The sequence below is a fragment of the Anoplophora glabripennis genome, unplaced genomic scaffold (genome assembly GCF_000390285.2).
Source record: "Anoplophora glabripennis isolate ALB-LARVAE unplaced genomic scaffold, Agla_2.0 scaffold267, whole genome shotgun sequence".
Lineage (NCBI taxonomy): Eukaryota > Metazoa > Arthropoda > Insecta > Coleoptera > Cerambycidae > Anoplophora > Anoplophora glabripennis.
The window spans coordinates 397966-415642 of record NW_019416452.1 but is presented as its reverse complement, the minus strand read 5'-3'; the positions used below and the strand labels follow the sequence as shown (position 1 = coordinate 415642).

Sequence of the window (17677 nt, the reverse complement as noted above, 5' to 3'; positions counted from 1 at the left end):
CAAACTTACGGACAAGATAAATTTGATCAAGCTGTAGTTCGGGTATGTACGTTGTTGAGAGCCTTTCGCTGGTCGACACTTTTTAATCTCTGAGTTCGTTCTAAAGCGTGGAATCTTGACATGAGTTCTATAGAGTAGGAGACGCTCTTTTTGTTGCATGTAATTTATAGAGGTCGGCATTTGTACTGAAGCTTTCACCTAAAACTGTTTGTTTTTTAGCACTTTTAATTTTTTGTTCTTGGGTCGCTTTTTTCCTCTGGCGGCTTCACCGCCTTTGATCAGTGAGTACCTACTTTGGATCGGACACAGCAAAGTTTATATATACCATGAACTTTGGCCACAGATTCGTAATTAATATTGAATGATATGGACGCTATATTATGATGATCTAAATAAAAGTTTATTCGGAGTATTTGAAATACAGAGTATTATGTATTTATTACAGTATTGAACGTACAATGCAATGGTATGCGATTTGGAAAGTCATATAACGAGTATTGGCCATTTCTAATCCTGGTTACTTGTCTGGGAAAAATCATAGTCGACGTTCGCACCCAGTTCGCGATGGTTCCGCTAAGTCCTGAGGTAGATCTTCGATACACGTCATCCCTTTTGCATTTAGGCAACCGCCTGTCTGAAATCTGATTGATTGATTGCGTTTAGTACGGCACCTTGGTCCCTTGTTGCAATTTGAATTTGAATGTTCTGGTTCTGGTGATGCGGCTCTATAAACTTCTGTATTGACTTAGTTGAAAGTTAGTTGAAAACTTCGATCTTTAACTGGTGCTGTCTGGATGAGTGTCACGACAGGCCTCATGTCCTTGAATAGTGGTTGCGTTGTCGGAAGGTTTTTTATTTTTTTTCGGGCTTTATTGCCGATGTTGGTGTGGGATTGGAAACATGAGTGAAACATGGAATGGATCTGCGCACTTACAATATGAGCACAGGACAACTATCTCCTTACGATATAGCATTTGTTTACGTATGACAAATTGTTAATAGTGATCACATCATCTGGAATCGACTTAAGAAACTGGTTTATCGAAAGGTTTTAACGTACCTAGAGATTAAACAATATAGAACGTTTTTTTATAATTTTATTATTGTTACACTTTTTCCGTATCTCTTGTATATGTAATGAAAATAACAGCTACCACAATTTAAGTATGATTCCTTAGTACAGAGGAGTAGAAGTAAGTGAAATATACGTAAATGTTGGAATAAATATTTGAGTTAATTACTGCCAATAATAAATAAAATGAAATATTGTATATTTTAAACAAAAATAATTACATTATTGTAAAGCTGACATGTTTAATGAAAGAACAATGAACAAGTTGAAAGAAGTTTCTGTGAATTTGCTGTAGGCAGAAATAACTTTTTATTAAAACTGCTCTTCTAATTGATAAATCACGCTACCGTTCTGCTATTATGGAAATGAATAAAACTACTATAGCATTTAATGGATATTAAAACTTAACATTATGACACATTTTAATTAGTTTTATTATTGGCCAAAATACGTACTAAATAAAATATTTCTTATTTGAAACTCAACATAAGCTACCACTGCTATTGTGGAAATGAAATAAAACAAATCACAACTGCTATAACATTTAATGGATATTAAAACTCAACGTTATGGCACGTTTTAATTAGTTTTATTATTGGATAAAATACGTACTCGCGCATTAGATAAACCAAACTGGTAAGCTGGTAACAATGGAAAGACCTTCATTAACCATAACACTAGCATATGGCAATAATTTTGGAATATCCTAAACCAATTCCAACTGAGCATGTACATGATTGTTATAAGGAAATTTAAATTAGATTTTTGCGAGGAATTCAACTTATAACATGTCGACTGCAATTTCATGTTGTTATTTTCATCTTGAGATAATATATGCAAGTAATACATTATCGTTTCGAATTTTATAAATATGTTTATACACTTCAGTGCGTGGATCATGTTACGTGCCATTTTTATGAAATTTTCGTCCTTTTGCTCTATATTTGGCCGAAAGACTTGCTCCATTAGAATATTGCATCTTTCTCTAGTTTCTTCAACTGTTCCACTGCAGAGATTAAATCTAAAACAGAAAATTATACCGGAGCTGAGTTTATGAAAAGTTATTTATCACTAGGACACAAAAAAATATATAATCAAAGACCTGGTGTAAAAGAAGATAAAACATAATCCCTTTAAGGAAAATGAAGAAGTATATACAGAAGGATCACAGTATTTGAGCTTCTAGAATTCCCGAGAAACCACAAAACATAATTTACAGAAAAAAAAACTAAACAAGAATCTAATTTTAAGTAACTTAAGGACGTTTTCGAAAAATCTACTAACCAAATATACCACATCTCTCAATACTGACTGCTATTCTCATCTACTCGCTCGGTACCTGTCAAACTATATTAAACGTCTAGTAGGGAAGAGTGGAAGATAGAACACCAACTCAAAAGCGCTAAAGATTTTATCGACAAGATAGAAATAATTCAACTACCCGATCCACATGATATCCGAGTATTGACTTGTAAATCCTTGTAAGGAAATCAGTTATTAATAATAATTTTTACAAAACTAAAATTCCAAGTCGTTAGTCAAAGAAACAGAGAAAATAAATTTCCTGTCAAAGTATGACAATGAATTGGAAATCGTTTGACTAGTGGATTTTAAGCAAATGTATAATAAAAACCTTGTTAAATTCAAATCGTGAGTTTGGTTTGAAATTCTGTCCAAATTTTAACATTTACGTGTTCGACTTATTTGCACTGTTGTAGACTCATTACATACTGACTGAGTATTTCCATCCTTTATTATTAAAGTTGATTTATTCAAGTTGATATAACAGTATACTCAAAAAATATACTCAGTGTGAAGCTGAAAACTTTGTTAGATATGTAATGTTTAATTCAATGAATATGAATACTAAATACCTATCTTCAATTCCCATTAGATATCCAATGACTCTCCATATGTGGATAAATCCTTCCCATTCTTCATCGGAAGCCTTATGGATTCCCACCATTTTGCTTCTACATACAGAGATCCCCATAAAACCGAACTGGGTGATGGCCATATCCTTCTGAGTTATTCTGTTCATCCCCGCCGAACAGCTTCGATTACTTGCCGAATTGTGTCGCTTTCTGACATCCGCAATGGACTTCCACAATCTAAAACATATTTATTAATAAATTCATAGATTTTCCATGATGAAATATTTATTTGTGTACAAAAGTGAGTTAAAAGGAATTCTAAAATATCTTAAAAACTAAAGAAATAAGAAAATAACTGATGACACAGTTCCAGTTAGATTTACAAGACTTGTGTACATGTCTTCCGCAAACGCTTTAAGTTAGAGATGTTCTGAATATTTGCATTCGTATCCACAAAATATTGGTATATCAAATGAAATTACAAGGTAAAAGTTGGAATTCGTTGAACGAGTTCAGAAAACGTATTTGATTTTTAGGTTTGTTTGACCTGTCATGTTGTGTGGAATCCTCAGTATACCCTTGTGACTTGTTTCCTTCAAATAAACAAGAAAGGCGAAGGTATGGAAAGGCAGCTAATACGCTTGAATTCGGCTCGTATACACACACCGACCGGAAACTTCTGCTCTGGTAAGAGGACTGCAATATATCAGAGTCGACGTTCGATCCCGCTTCATGGTGGCTCCGTCAATCCTCGAGAACTGCTCTTCGGTATGCATTCTTACATCTGGTCTTTCAGGGATTTGGTCGATTCATGACAATTAACTTGCCTTTATCGTGGAATAATGCTGTTATTTTAGATTTATGTAAGGCAACTTGATCTCCCGTCCCAGTTTGAATTTCGTGGCATTCCGGGAGTTTTGAAACTGGGGTGAAATTTTGGTCGTCCGATGGCCATCAGCTCTGCCAACAGCATTGCTGACATTATTTGCTGCGGCTTAGGATGTTTAGGGCGATTTGAGGATCTATTTCAGCAGTTGGATTCGAATCATTGGTGAAAATTTCTATTATCGTTCCGTGTACTCTGCTTCACAGGGATGTGGGATAGAGACCCTCGACCATTGGCTGGGTCAAAAAAATGGGTCAATATCGAAACACAGGGCTTGGAATACGACTATATCTCGAATTTTATATATATACGAAACTTAAGAACCCATAGAGAAAGTAAAAAAATACATTTTAAAACTCTATCGCTTTTTGAGATTCAGGTAGTTGATGTTTCAAAAAAGAATCTATATCTAAACATCTACTGAACAAATTAATGTTATTAAACGGAAAAAATAAGTCTCAAATCAGACCAGTGGCGTGGATATTAATATGCTTGATACATATATTTTTTAAATTAAAGCTGTAACACATCCATGTGTGGAATAAATTTTCAAGAAAACATATATTGGATTAAAAAGAATAGCTAAGTCTTTTCCCCTGAAGTCCGAGTCCGAAAATTCCTGAATAAAAGATGGCGGATGTAAAAATTGGAAAAGTATTTAAAATTTAAAGATTATGGCTGAAACTTGTTACTCGGTAGTTTTTCAAAGCCGCCAATAACAAATATAAGGTTTTAATTTGGAAATTCTTAAATCCAAAACGGCAAAACAGCGGACCCATTACGGCGGATTGATAAGTACCATAGAAATTGATATTTACCACCCAAAGAAATGCGTTATGAATGTTTAAAAAATTGAGTCATTTGAGTAAACATAGACAAATGCCTAAAAATGATCAAAAAGTCGGGTCATTATTATTGTGATGTTTTTAAGGCCAAAAAACGATTGGGCTACCATTGATTACTGTGTCCGGGGCTACCCGCCATCTTCTGTGTTGTCAAAAAATAAGGCCAAAGTATGTTTAATATATTTCCTTAAAATTTTTTTATGGTTTAAAAAGTTCCTAGTTTGATTCTACGATTAAAAATAAAGACAGAAAATTTGTTTATCGTATTTTTATTTGCAATTCATTTAAGTGTTCGGGGCTACCGACCTTCCCCCAAACAAAAAATATAAATTTGGTTTGTAGTGTGCTGTCTCTTTCAAATACTCTTACTAATCCCAGTTGGGAAAATAAGATGCACAAAATGAGTAAGTCAGAGCTAAAAATATAAATTTGGTCATTCAAGTATCTATCGTCACGATGAAGAAGCCAATATTAAAATTGTATATCATGTATGCAGTTACCATTAGATGTTCTGATATCGATATTCTCATTATAATATGCTCGCTAACATAGAGCACCTAAAATACGTATCATGTTTGGTTAGTTGTTCGTACTGTAAATAACCAGGGATACGAGTCACAGCTTCTTAAAGCTTTAGCAGAACTTCAAACGCTTCAAATCTGTTTGGCATTTGATATGTAGTTTTAACATTACTTTTTACCGTGCAGAGAACTTATTATTTTACATACTGAAATAATACGTTCACTTTATTAACTGTTTACTTACTTGGATCCAGGTTTGAAGTCGGAATCATACCAGACCATCATGTGTAAAATGGTTGACACGTACCTCTTGTAAGCTGTCAACTCAGTACCTGACATTCTGGTAAACATTAATACTTTTAGGATTGATGGCACTGCCAACACAGCTACTAGTCCAAGACATTTGGATAAGAATAATCCAAATATATGTTTGTGGAAGAATTTTTGACCCCTGGAAAATATTGAATAGGCCAATCAATAGAGCATTAAATCAGTGATTTTGTGACAAAAAATACTAGTAGCAAACGGATTGTGCTATCATATAAAAGACAGTCTGTAGATATATGCTTATGTTTCCTACTCCAATTTACCATTAATAAATTTTTTATAAACATTTTTACGTAAAAAACGCATTTTTGGCGCATAGTTTAATATTATTGTAAGTGGTGATATACAGGGCTGGAAAATCCACATGGTCCATCTGCCTTTACATAAGAACGAGAGTAAAGTAAAGAAATCCGTGCGATAGACAAGGATGGCTATAGTGAAGACGTTTCATAATCTGAATAGTCACCGCCCGTTTTGGGTTAGAAGTGGGAGTGACTATTCAGATTATGAAATGTCTTCAATGTAACCATCCTTGTCTATCGGACGGATTTCTATGACTTACTTTATCGCTCTCACGTAACGGCCGATGTACCATGGGGACTTTCCGAACCTGTATACAAAATGTAATAAAATTTCCTTTAATATGTATTCTTTGGAACAGAAAAGTACCTTTTGTAAGAAAACTTTCAAATTCACGTTTGATGTCAAGATTTCGCGTAAATGTCAAATAATGCAGGAACAAGGAGTGTTCACAGGTTCCACATCATTGTGATTCCGCGTATTGGTATTATTTATTACAATAATATTGAACTATACTATAATTAACAATATTCAAATTTGTATCTTTATATCCACTGCCCCTCATCTCCCGACCTTCCCCCACTACTCGTCCGCGTACGCACGCTCGTCCGTTTTTGAGCATGTTTGGAGGAAATGTTCACTTATTTCGCATCATTTTATCGGAAAATTAGAATATACTTTTTGTACAGTATATAGTATTATACTTCTACTTCCGGCCGAAAAATTAAAATCAGACCACCTCCAACGCATTCAGAAGCTTTGCAAAATAGTGCACCAAAAAAATCAAATTTGTTATTGTGCCAAAATTAATGGTTCGACAGCATCTGCTTTGTGCACACTTAAAGTACATACTACTTTTGTGCACAGGGTCAGCTCTACAACTTAAAAAATGGCGGAGTAATGAATTAAAAGAAAAAGCTAAATTTTCCGATTTTTCCGGGTTTTCTTCGTTTCTAATTATCCGATCGGATCTATCGACCTCTCGTTTTATTCGTATTTTTATTCTCTACAAATTGTCTCTTTATAGCATCCAGACTGCTTCGTTAGTTTAGGTTTTATAAGCAAAAAACTAAAAAAAATGCGGTTTTTTTTGCATAAAAATGTTTATAAAAAATTAATTAATCGTAAGTTGGATTCGGAAACATTAAGCATATATCCACAGACTGTCTTCTATATGATAGCACAGTCCGTTTGCTACTAGAATTTTTGTCACAAATAAAACCTCTATTGATTGGCCTATGAAATATTAAAAAATTATGTTAATGTTAATTTATTAATAGAAGAGGTGTTTTTTAATAGATGAATTAGTACTGCTGTAGCATTGAGTTGTACCGTCGGATTTAGTAGCTGCATGGTTACAACTGTGGGATAAACTATAATGGTGAGAATTCCTGTGACAGTCTAAATTGCAGATGTGGGAGATAGACAAATCATCAAATTGACACATCATTTAGTAGATGATGAGTAGTAATATGATCCAGATTTCAAAGGCCAATTTCATAATAGTTTTTTTCTACTCCCATCTCTAAAATAGCACATTTTACACGGCCAATCGGTACGCTAAATATCAGTTCAAATACGACAAATCATTAAACATTGTTTGAACCATATTGGATGTTCCCGCCTTATTAATCAAGGGCCGAAGTTTTCTTAGTCACGTCTTGTGATGGCTGCACGAAACGTCAACTTTGACTTTTGACAAGCAATTATTACATTTGTAAGTGATTCGTAATTTGCAAGATAATGGAAGCAATTGAACAAGAAAATGAAGAATTTACCGCCTCACCCCCAGAAATTAAAGAACAAGCGATTAGAGCCACCAATAATTTGCTGCCCGAGAAATCGCGAATTCAGTACGAACGGGCTTACAATCTGTTCTCCAAATGGTGCAGTGAAAAGCAAATAAAAATGTACTCCGAAAACGTTTTGCTCGCCTACTTTCAACAACTTTCAGCAAGTATGAAGCCATCTTCTTTGTGAGCAATATATTCCATGCTCCGTTCAACACTTAACCTCAAAAACAATGTTGACATCAGTAAATACCCAAAATTGTGTTCATTTTTGAAACGCACATCAGATGGATACAAACCAAAAAAGTCCAAGATTCTAACATCCCAGCAAATACAAAAATTTATAACTACAGCACCAGATGAAAAATTTTTATTCACAAAGGTAAACTGTTCATATGCGTTAAATATCGGTATGTATTATTTTCTGCTTTAGGTTGCAATGATTTTTGGAGTAATGGGGGCTTGCTGGCGAGAAGAACTAATGAAAATCAAAACAAAGGAAAATTGATGACCTAGGTATAGCTTTTTTAGTCCACATTCCGGATACTAAAACTAAAACGGAAAGGCAATTTGTCATCGGAGGAAACTTCTATAAGACTTGTAAAATGTACATGCAACTCCGCCCCTCAAATCTGCCTACTAACGTTACCCGTTTTTTTTTAAACTATCAACGAGGCAAGTGTACGACACAGCCTATTGGAATAAAGAAATTTGGTAACATTGCCCGAGAGATTGCCCAGTTTTTGAAATTGCCAGACCCTACCAGATATACAGGCCATTGTCTAAGACGATCATCGGCCACTATATTAGTAGACTCTGGAGCTGACATCACTTCCCTCAAGCGCCATGGAGGGTGGCGCTCCACTACCGTCGCAGATAACTGTAGTAATTTTTCTAATTTAACTGTTAATGTATATTTACCTAAATAAGTTAATTTAGTAAGATTATATTACATACATGTTTATGTTACGATTAATGTTGCAGATTTAATAAAAGACACGTAAACGTTTCAATATTCATTGTTGTCTTGGTCGTAGAAAATGTATAGTATACAACTCGTTTTATAAACTCCTCTAGTCACTCGTTTATTAAACACTCGCTCCGCTCGTGCCTAAATAAACTCGTGACTAAAGTGTCGTTTATAAAACTTGTTGCATAATATACTATTATAATTACTATGAAATTTAAAGAACAGGTATTAACTTGAACTGTTTTACATTTTAAAATAATATTTAACAATATTAGGTATTATGAAAGTATGAAAGGTAGGGCAAGATAGAAATTTCTTGTAATCAGTAACAATATTCCGCTTGTGGTATTTAGTAATAATCTTTATGTTGAGTCAGCTCCAGATGATGCAGTAATTAGCCAGATATTTGTGAAATATAAGTAAACAAATGTATTAATGCAGACGACGCCTACGTTGAGAATTCTAACATATGAGCAGATTTGTCAGAGTACACATATTTGTAAATATAAACAAATATCGCATCGTGTGGATGGTACCTATTGATACATTTGAAAACATGTAAAAACTTCCTAATGTTGGCCAAAGCTATACAAAGGGCTGTTTGGACTATTCAATAAGTGATTTTTATTTGGTAGGTATGTGAAACGGTAAATAAGAACACATCAAAGAAACGAATCTGCCCAAATGTACGATTGCGGACAATGGGTAAGCATACACATCGTATGTAGAACGTTTCGGAACTTTTCAGGAGGTATCTTTCATGAGCTCATATTTTACATATGTACAGGGCGACATGAATTTAGGAAATCACAAGCGAGAATCTTTATGGCGTGATAATGTGAGTATTTGACTAAGGGCTCTGACGTCAACGAAATTTTTGCTATTTTTACACATGGCTTGTCATACGAAGGTCATTATTTTCTCAACCACTTTTATTAAAGAGAGAAAGATCCCCGCCCGCGGCTTCCTATTTGCTCTTTCAATTTTTCTATAATTACGGCTAAATGTCAGTTCTCCGCCACCCTGTACATTGTGTGTATGATGCAAGCTGTAATTATTTGGCACATTTACATTTGATAAGTATTTGGTGAGTACAAGTACAAGTATCATCTGCAACCGGTTATAGAATAAATAAAATTATTACAAATATTTTATTTGCATATACTAACCGACAGAGGCGCTGCGCTGTAAAGCATATACCTTGACGTAAATCGTAAAACATTCGTGTAACATAAATGTGTCAAATAATTGCAGATTATTTGGATAAAACATAAAAGATATACCAATACCAATTGTCGAATGTAGAGACATTACTAATTCCAGTATATGGAAATGTACACTATTAATGAGGTTATTGAAACAATTGCCGCACATGTTTTGTTCGTGACCTTTGGCGAATATTTCGCAAGTGAAAACATGTCCATCGATAAACAGCATCCACATGATACAGTATTTGCTTATATTTGACAAATATTTGGCAAGTGACCGCATCACATTTGATAAATTTNTATTACAAATATTTGCTTATACTAACCGACAGAGGCGCTGCGCTGTAAAGCATATACCTTGACGTAAATCGTAAAACATTCGTGTAACATAAATGTGTCAAATAATTGCAGATTATTTGGATAAAACATAAAAGATATACCAATACCAATTGTCGAATGTAGAGACATTACTAATTCCAGTATATGGAAATGTACACTATTAATGAGGTTATTGAAACAATTGCCGCACATGTTTTGTTCGTGACCTTTGGCGAATATTTCGCAAGTGAAAAAATGTCCATCGATAAACAGCATCCACATGATACAGTATTTGCTTATATTTGACAAATATTTGGCAAGTGACCGCATCACATTTGATAAATTTAAATTGTGAGATTTTCCTGAAACATTATCTTGTAATTTTCAAATACCAAATGTTAAGGTTTTTAGATTTTTTAAATTTTTTAGTAAAACATGATTTTATCGATTTGGGTTAGGCCTGAACTCAAAAGAGAGTAATATTTCCATTTACTTCACATGTGTATTCAATTACAATACCTGTTATTAAGAAGAAAACATTAGTTATCTATTACCATTAGGTACCTAAAATGTAAAAAACAAAAAATTTAACAGTAAATGACAAAGTAGTAGCCAGTACTTCTGCAATCGCATCTCTTAGAAAAAATAGTAGTATAGAACAGAAAACGAAAATAATTAAAACTGTTAAAACCCTCAACTTGAATATTATAAAATTCCGTGGTAAAAACTCTTTTCTTTTCTCTCTCTTTCATACCCCGCCCCTGGACAAGTTAGCGTAACCTTAAATGTCTGTCCGCGCTAGTTACTAGCGCATATCCATTGTTAAATATACATGGTGTTTTGAAAAGAAGTAGCATACATGGTATAGTCGTTACGATATCAGTTGGAACCGCATAGAAACAATTAACTCATAAATTTGACGGAATCCATAGGCGTCCAGAAAAATGTTGCTGTTTGTAAATTCTTGGGATAGATTTCTTGATTTCTTATTGTGTCTTAGTGTCATACCTAACGTTTCTAATATTATATTAATGATACAGCATTTAAATAGAAAAAATTAGATTTATTACCTATTATTTGTTCATTTAGCCAATAACATATTTGAAGTATTTCTTTTACCAATTTTAGACTGAAGTACTAAAAGTACTTAAATTTTTGGTTTTACTTTTAAGTTAACCTATTTTATAATGAAATATGTTATTGCTCAGCAAGGACCAACGAGAAGGTCATATATATTTAAAATAATACGTTGACTTTGTACGTGCAAATCTTTGTTTTTAAACTCTTGAGTTTGTTTCGATGCTTTCGACAAAAACCGGCTTTACTATTTGGGTTTTTTCCTGGTTATTTCGTTATCTTCTGTTTGAAGGGGTCTCCAGAAAGCCATGCTGAATTACTAGATAATTACATATAATATTTATTTTAATAACTATTACCCTTTACTAGTTACGATATGAACAAATCATAATATTAACTAATAATTAATAATAAGTATTATACCAACAATAAATATACCACGCCAAGCACTGCTCTCTACGGCACTGACAAAGCCAAGTGAACCGCGTTTGACACCAAACTAATTATAGNACTAATTCCAGTATATGGAAATGTACACTATTAATGAGGTTATTGAAACAATTGCCGCACATGTTTTGTTCGTGACCTTTGGCGAATATTTCGCAAGTGAAAAAATGTCCATCGATAAACAGCATCCACATGATACAGTATTTGCTTATATTTGACAAATATTTGGCAAGTGACCGCATCACATTTGATAAATTTAAATTGTGAGATTTTCCTGAAACATTATCTTGTAATTTTCAAATACCAAATGTTAAGGTTTTTAGATTTTTTAAATTTTTTAGTAAAACATGATTTTATCGATTTGGGTTAGGCCTGAACTCAAAAGAGAATAATATTTCCGTTTACTTCACACGTGTATTCTATTACAATACCGTAAACGTGTTAGTAAGAAGAAAACATTAGTTATCTATTACCGATACCTAAAATGTAAAAACAAAAAATTGACAGTAAATGATAAAGTAGTAGCCAGTACTTCTGCAATCGCATCTCTTAGAAAAAATAGTAGTATAGAACAGAAAACGGGATAGATGTCTTGATTTCTTATTAAATAAGTGTCATACCTAACGTTTCTAATATTATATTAATGATACAGTATTTAAATAGAAAAAAAAAATAGATTTATTACCTATTATTTGTATATTTGAAATATTTCTTTTACCAATTTTAGATTGAAGTACTAAAAGTACTTAAATTTTTGGTTTTACTTTTAAGTTAACCTATTTTATAATGAAATATGTTATTGCTCAGCAAGGACCAACGAGGAGGTCATATATATTTAAAATAATACGTTGATTTTGTACATGTAAATCTTTGTTTTTAAACTCTTGAGTTTGTTACGATGCTTTCGACAAAAACCGGCTTTAGTATTTGTCTTTTTTCCGGGTTATTTCGTTACCTTCCGTTTGAAAGGGTCTCCAGAAAGCCAAGCTGAATTACTAGGTAATTACATATAATATTTATTTTAATAACTATTACCCTTTACTGGTTACGATATGAACAGATCATAATATTAACTAATAATTAACAATAAATATACCACGCCAAGCACTGCTCTCTACGGCGGCGCCGGCACTGACAAAGCCAAGTGAACCGCGTTTGACACCAAACTAATTATAGAATACCATGCAAAAAATGATTTACGACCTAATGGACCAATACAGGTTTGCTTTGACGACCAGTGCGCCGCCGTCGATTCTACATCAGGCGGACTGCCTACCAATACCTGACTCGCCCAATGGCTATTCGAGTATAAATTACGAGACAAATCATTGCTAAAGTATACGAATAAATTTGAAGAGAAGTGCAGACGGTCCTGTGCTTTAAGATTCACAGATTCCAATTGACATCGCAACAACTATACAGGCGAATTTACAGCTAAAAAAACACGTGCATGACAATAAAAGGACCTTTGCAAAATGTTCAGCTGCAAACTTTTTTTCAATACAATTGCATCATTGCCATTGGAAAGGCGAAGTGTACTTTTTTGATATCGGATTTATGTTGAACGCCCAAAAATACATAGGAAAACACTTTAAACTTCTTTTTTAAACATAACTATGTTTTTGCCCTTGTTTGCCTTTTTTACCCTAAAAAGGGCCGTCCGCCAAGGTTGCACATCAAATTCGTGTTCAGTATCCAAAAATATATAGGAATCATCAGTCATCTCGGTTAAGATCGGGATAGAGTCAATATTCTACATATTTACCAAAGGTAGTATTGAGATAACTGCACATTCAATATAGAAGAGACTTATTGTCCCTGTCATTACCAAAATCTAAACGATAAATATTTTTTACTCATCAAATTTGGTTTCAGTCCGTGAAAATTTTTAAGAAATTATAGATTTGACCAAAAAACAAAAAAAAGTTTTGTCGGACTGTAATTATTCATTAACACTTTTAATAGCGATATGTGGTTGAATTTTTGAGTAAATCAATTTTTAATCCATTTTATATAACTGCTGTCACAAAGTATATTACTCTCAATAACTATTTTTCTGTTTTCTTATATGTCTTTCATTATTAGACTTACTACTGTTAAATGTCACAAAACGTTTGACTTGGTAAATAATCAAGGGGGAAAACTATATTATCTTCCTATTAAGGGTGCAAGTAACAGCAAGCCAGCGGAACATATTTTGTATAGTTAATCTGCAGATAAATCTTTGTGTGCGTACTCATGCTATTTATTGATGTATATACCTACAAACCTTCTAAATAATTCTTCATCATAAAATGGAGGTAAATCATCACGATTACGAAAATCCTCCGATAAGTCGTCACAAGTATATTTCTCACCTTCACTTAATACACTGTTCACAAATTCTTGAGCAGAAGAATCTAGAAATAAGAAAAAATTGACAACCAATGAATAAACGCCTCTTAAAACTTGAGTTGAAGAAATATTTTGTATTTTTTAATAAAGTTTAAAGTCAAAGAAGCTAACAAAACACTAAAATTGAAATTAATTGTATTTAAAAAGACTTGACTTGAGCAAGTGGCAGCCAAAATGAGTGGCAGTAAAAAAAGAAATGTTAAATCGAGGGTTAAATCGCTATCATATATTACTCACCTGTAGTTATATTCATAGTAGAACGAAAAGCCTTACTATCGTATAATATACATTACATTTAAAAATAGAAAATTTAAATATCAGAATATTTATACTTGAACTAAGCTACTCACATTTTGTTTTCTCTACAACTGATTCCATATTATTCATTGATCCTTGTTGTTGGTGGTATGTTTACAGTTTCCTTATGTTCTTCCTAACACTTCTTCGTAGGCGAACAAAGAACTGATATTTGTTCGATATAAACAGAAGCTAATCAGTTTGTATTAACCATGGCCCCTATTTTTTAATATGCAATATCGTTAAAACTGCAATTAAGAAAACATCGAAGGTTAAAAATGCGATTAAATGTTTTCTATTCTTATAAATAACGTCCCTTGTTTAATGATTTGGAATTTAGTTGGTTATACAAGTCGTATAGTTTTGTAATTTGTGTTTGACAATGTTTAATATTTTATCTACCGGAAATAGACTAACTACATCAAAACTGTTTACATGGAAGTTTTTTGAAAAATGTTTTGCATTTTTACATGGAATATAGCATATTCCAATTTAAACAGTAAAATTTGATAAAATTATAAATGATTTGATAAAATTTGATTGAGTCTTCTATGAACAAATGATAATGTTTTATATCGAAAAAGTAATCCGTTTCCGAGAAATATCGGTTTAAATACAGGTATCTATGTTATAGCATTTCCCAAACTATGATTTTATAAGCATTTGTTTTTATTATTTTATTATTAGTACGCATCTTTTACGTTTTGTGCAGAGTTAAAAAAATCATATTCTCATAAAAATTATAGTTGAAATTTTTTTTTCTAAATATTGTTTTTTAAGTACTTTATAATAATTTAGGTATTTAGATAATTTTATGTTAAACGTTGCTCAAAATAGACAGCATGACTTTATAAAATTGAAGGGTAACTAAATTTTGCATTTGCCTGCATCAAATTTAACAGAGTTCCATTTAGAAAAGTCAAAATATACGCGATTGAAAACTTTGAACTTGAATTACCATTTTTCTGCTTAATTGTATTAAATAGCTACTGAAGAAGATACCTACATTTATCATGCTTAATTGAAAGGAGAAAATTGCATCTTATTACGTTTAGTTTCGAAGATATATTTTCGAATACGCTGCAAACGCTAAAAAAAGCAAAAATAAAATAACGGGACGACTTAAACCCAATATTTTTTATATCAAAATAGATCATAAAAACTAACGAGGAATTCAAAAATTCAATAATAAAAAATGATGTTAGGTAACGTCCAGAAGAAATGAGACATCCTGTATAATTACAAATTTTAAAATGTGAAGGAACTGATTTGGTACAACTTTTATTTGGAACATTTTTTTGTGTTAATATTTATATACGAGCTTGCGAAGAATCCTTTTTATTTATATTAATTTTTTAATGTAAAACTTTAATATGCATTTTATCTGCCCAAAGAAGCATATGGTGCCTTAGATATATACATCTTTTTGACTGATTTTTCTATCACGCGTGCTTGCTATGGGACCTATAGCGTAGGGGGTTATATGTACGGAAAGTGCCAGATAGTAGTACAACGGCGTGATGTTATTTTCATAGCGCAACCACATACTTCTATACATATATAAATCATTTTGAAAGGGAATTGAAGCCAAAAAGAGGGGGTGTTGCACTTTGTGTGTTATACGCACGCGCTATGATCATTTACTCATTGGTCGGTTAATTAAGTCATTGTCATTTCCGAAGTTAGGTTATGAACAGAAAGACAGCCGAAAATGATTTGGCAAACAAAAAAAAAAGGAACGAGGAAACTAGGCATACCCATAAAAAGTAAAAACCACGGGACCAAGTAGTGGCAGAAGACTTATAGAAAAGAGGAACAAACTGGCATGAAGCGATGAATCTAGCAAATAATAAAAAAAAGAAGACAAAATTTGTTTATAAGTAAAAATGTATATCTTTACACCCTATGGATACTTAAGGTTTTATTGATTGAGGATTTTTATTAATTAAGGGTAATGTATTGATGAAATTGGTTAAAGCAAATTTTTACTTGTCCAATCAGTAGCTAGAAATTCCACATTTTGCTAATGCATGAGACTTCGTGTTTATTACAAGATGTATCTAGTTTTGAAAACTTACTTCTAATAGATACATTGACAACCTTAGAAGTTTCATGGTGAACTCTTACCGTTATGTTTTTACACGTATCTTGATCAGTTCAACTTTGTGGTTATCTAGTATATCTTAAGTCTTTATATGATTTAACATGATAACATTCGTTGTACACATCAATGTTAAAAAGACTTTATTAATAATTATGTCTTTAAAATTTTTAATTGTTTTCATGATGCCTTGCCGTTGTTTGAATACTTGTTCCGTCTGTCTGCAAATTTTTATAGTATCAGAAGAAGGAATAAAATAAGGCCCACAATTTTTTAATCTAGTTAAAGGAAACGAGTAGTTTCCCTTTATATATATTTTTGTAAATGTCACAAGAAATTATTTTTATAACCTGTGAAGTTACAAAGCCCGTTATACAATACGCGCCTAAAGTATGGAATAAATTCAATAAAAACGAAACCAATTTTTTTTGGGAAAAATCCTCGAACAGGTCGATTTTTAATTTAAAAAGTACATATTTTAGCATAAAAGGCGATTTTCAACTGTCATTTGTTTTCGAATAATGACGTCATCGACATTTTTTTTAATAGCAACCCCCTATATTTTTTTCTTGATTTTGAAAGATCGTTTCATTGTCGATCCGGCAGTATTAAAATGTTGCCATCTTACATAGGAAAGTTTTCGAATAAATGACGATTGAATGTTAGAAAACCCAAATCAACTAAAATAAAGCAAAAACGTTATCAAATTTAGTTTTTTGAAATGCCTGAAGTTTTGTATGGATCACGTAGGTGTAAATCTTTACAAAGTGTCATTGTTTCTAAGTATTGTAAGCGATATAAAAATTATTGTTGAATTTAAAGTATTATGGCACATTTAACTATCACACAAAGAATTGAAATTTTAATTCTTATTGGATGCGGGGATAAGACTAGAACCAGTGACTATAACAAGAATTCTTGTTATAGTCACTGCTAGAACGCAGCAGGAAGTTTGAGATTTTTTTAATGAAAAACATTCAGATCGCCGTATGAGCCAATCAACAGTCAGTAAGATAGAATCTAAATTTAGAGAAACTGGCAATGTTGTAGATATTCCAAAACCTGGACGTCCAAGCGTTAGTGAAGATCACAAATACAACATTTTGATAAGTATGGTAGATAATCCTCATAATACTTCACGATTGGTTGCATTAAACAATGAAATTAGTCAGACCACAGTGCTACGTATCCTGAGGCAGGAAAAATATCATCCCTACAAAATTCAACTTGTGCAGGAACTCAATGAAGAC

General features: G+C 32.6%; 1 protein-coding gene across 1 annotated transcript in view; it reads right to left on the bottom strand.

Moving 5' to 3' along the window:
• Positions 1–1603: 1603 nt before the first annotated feature.
• LOC108905470 overlaps positions 1604–17677 on the bottom strand; it is a 33578-nt gene continuing 17504 nt past the window's right edge. The window contains exons 2-6 of the mRNA XM_018708340.1: positions 14380–14574; positions 13905–14034; positions 5443–5649; positions 2947–3183; positions 1604–2093 (exon numbers count right to left, since the gene is read on the bottom strand). Of these exons, the coding sequence (XP_018563856.1) occupies positions 1652–2093; positions 2947–3183; positions 5443–5649; positions 13905–14034; positions 14380–14416 (1053 nt within the window). The 5' untranslated portion in view covers positions 14417–14574 and the 3' untranslated portion in view covers positions 1604–1651. The remainder of the gene's footprint in view (positions 2094–2946; positions 3184–5442; positions 5650–13904; positions 14035–14379; positions 14575–17677) is intronic.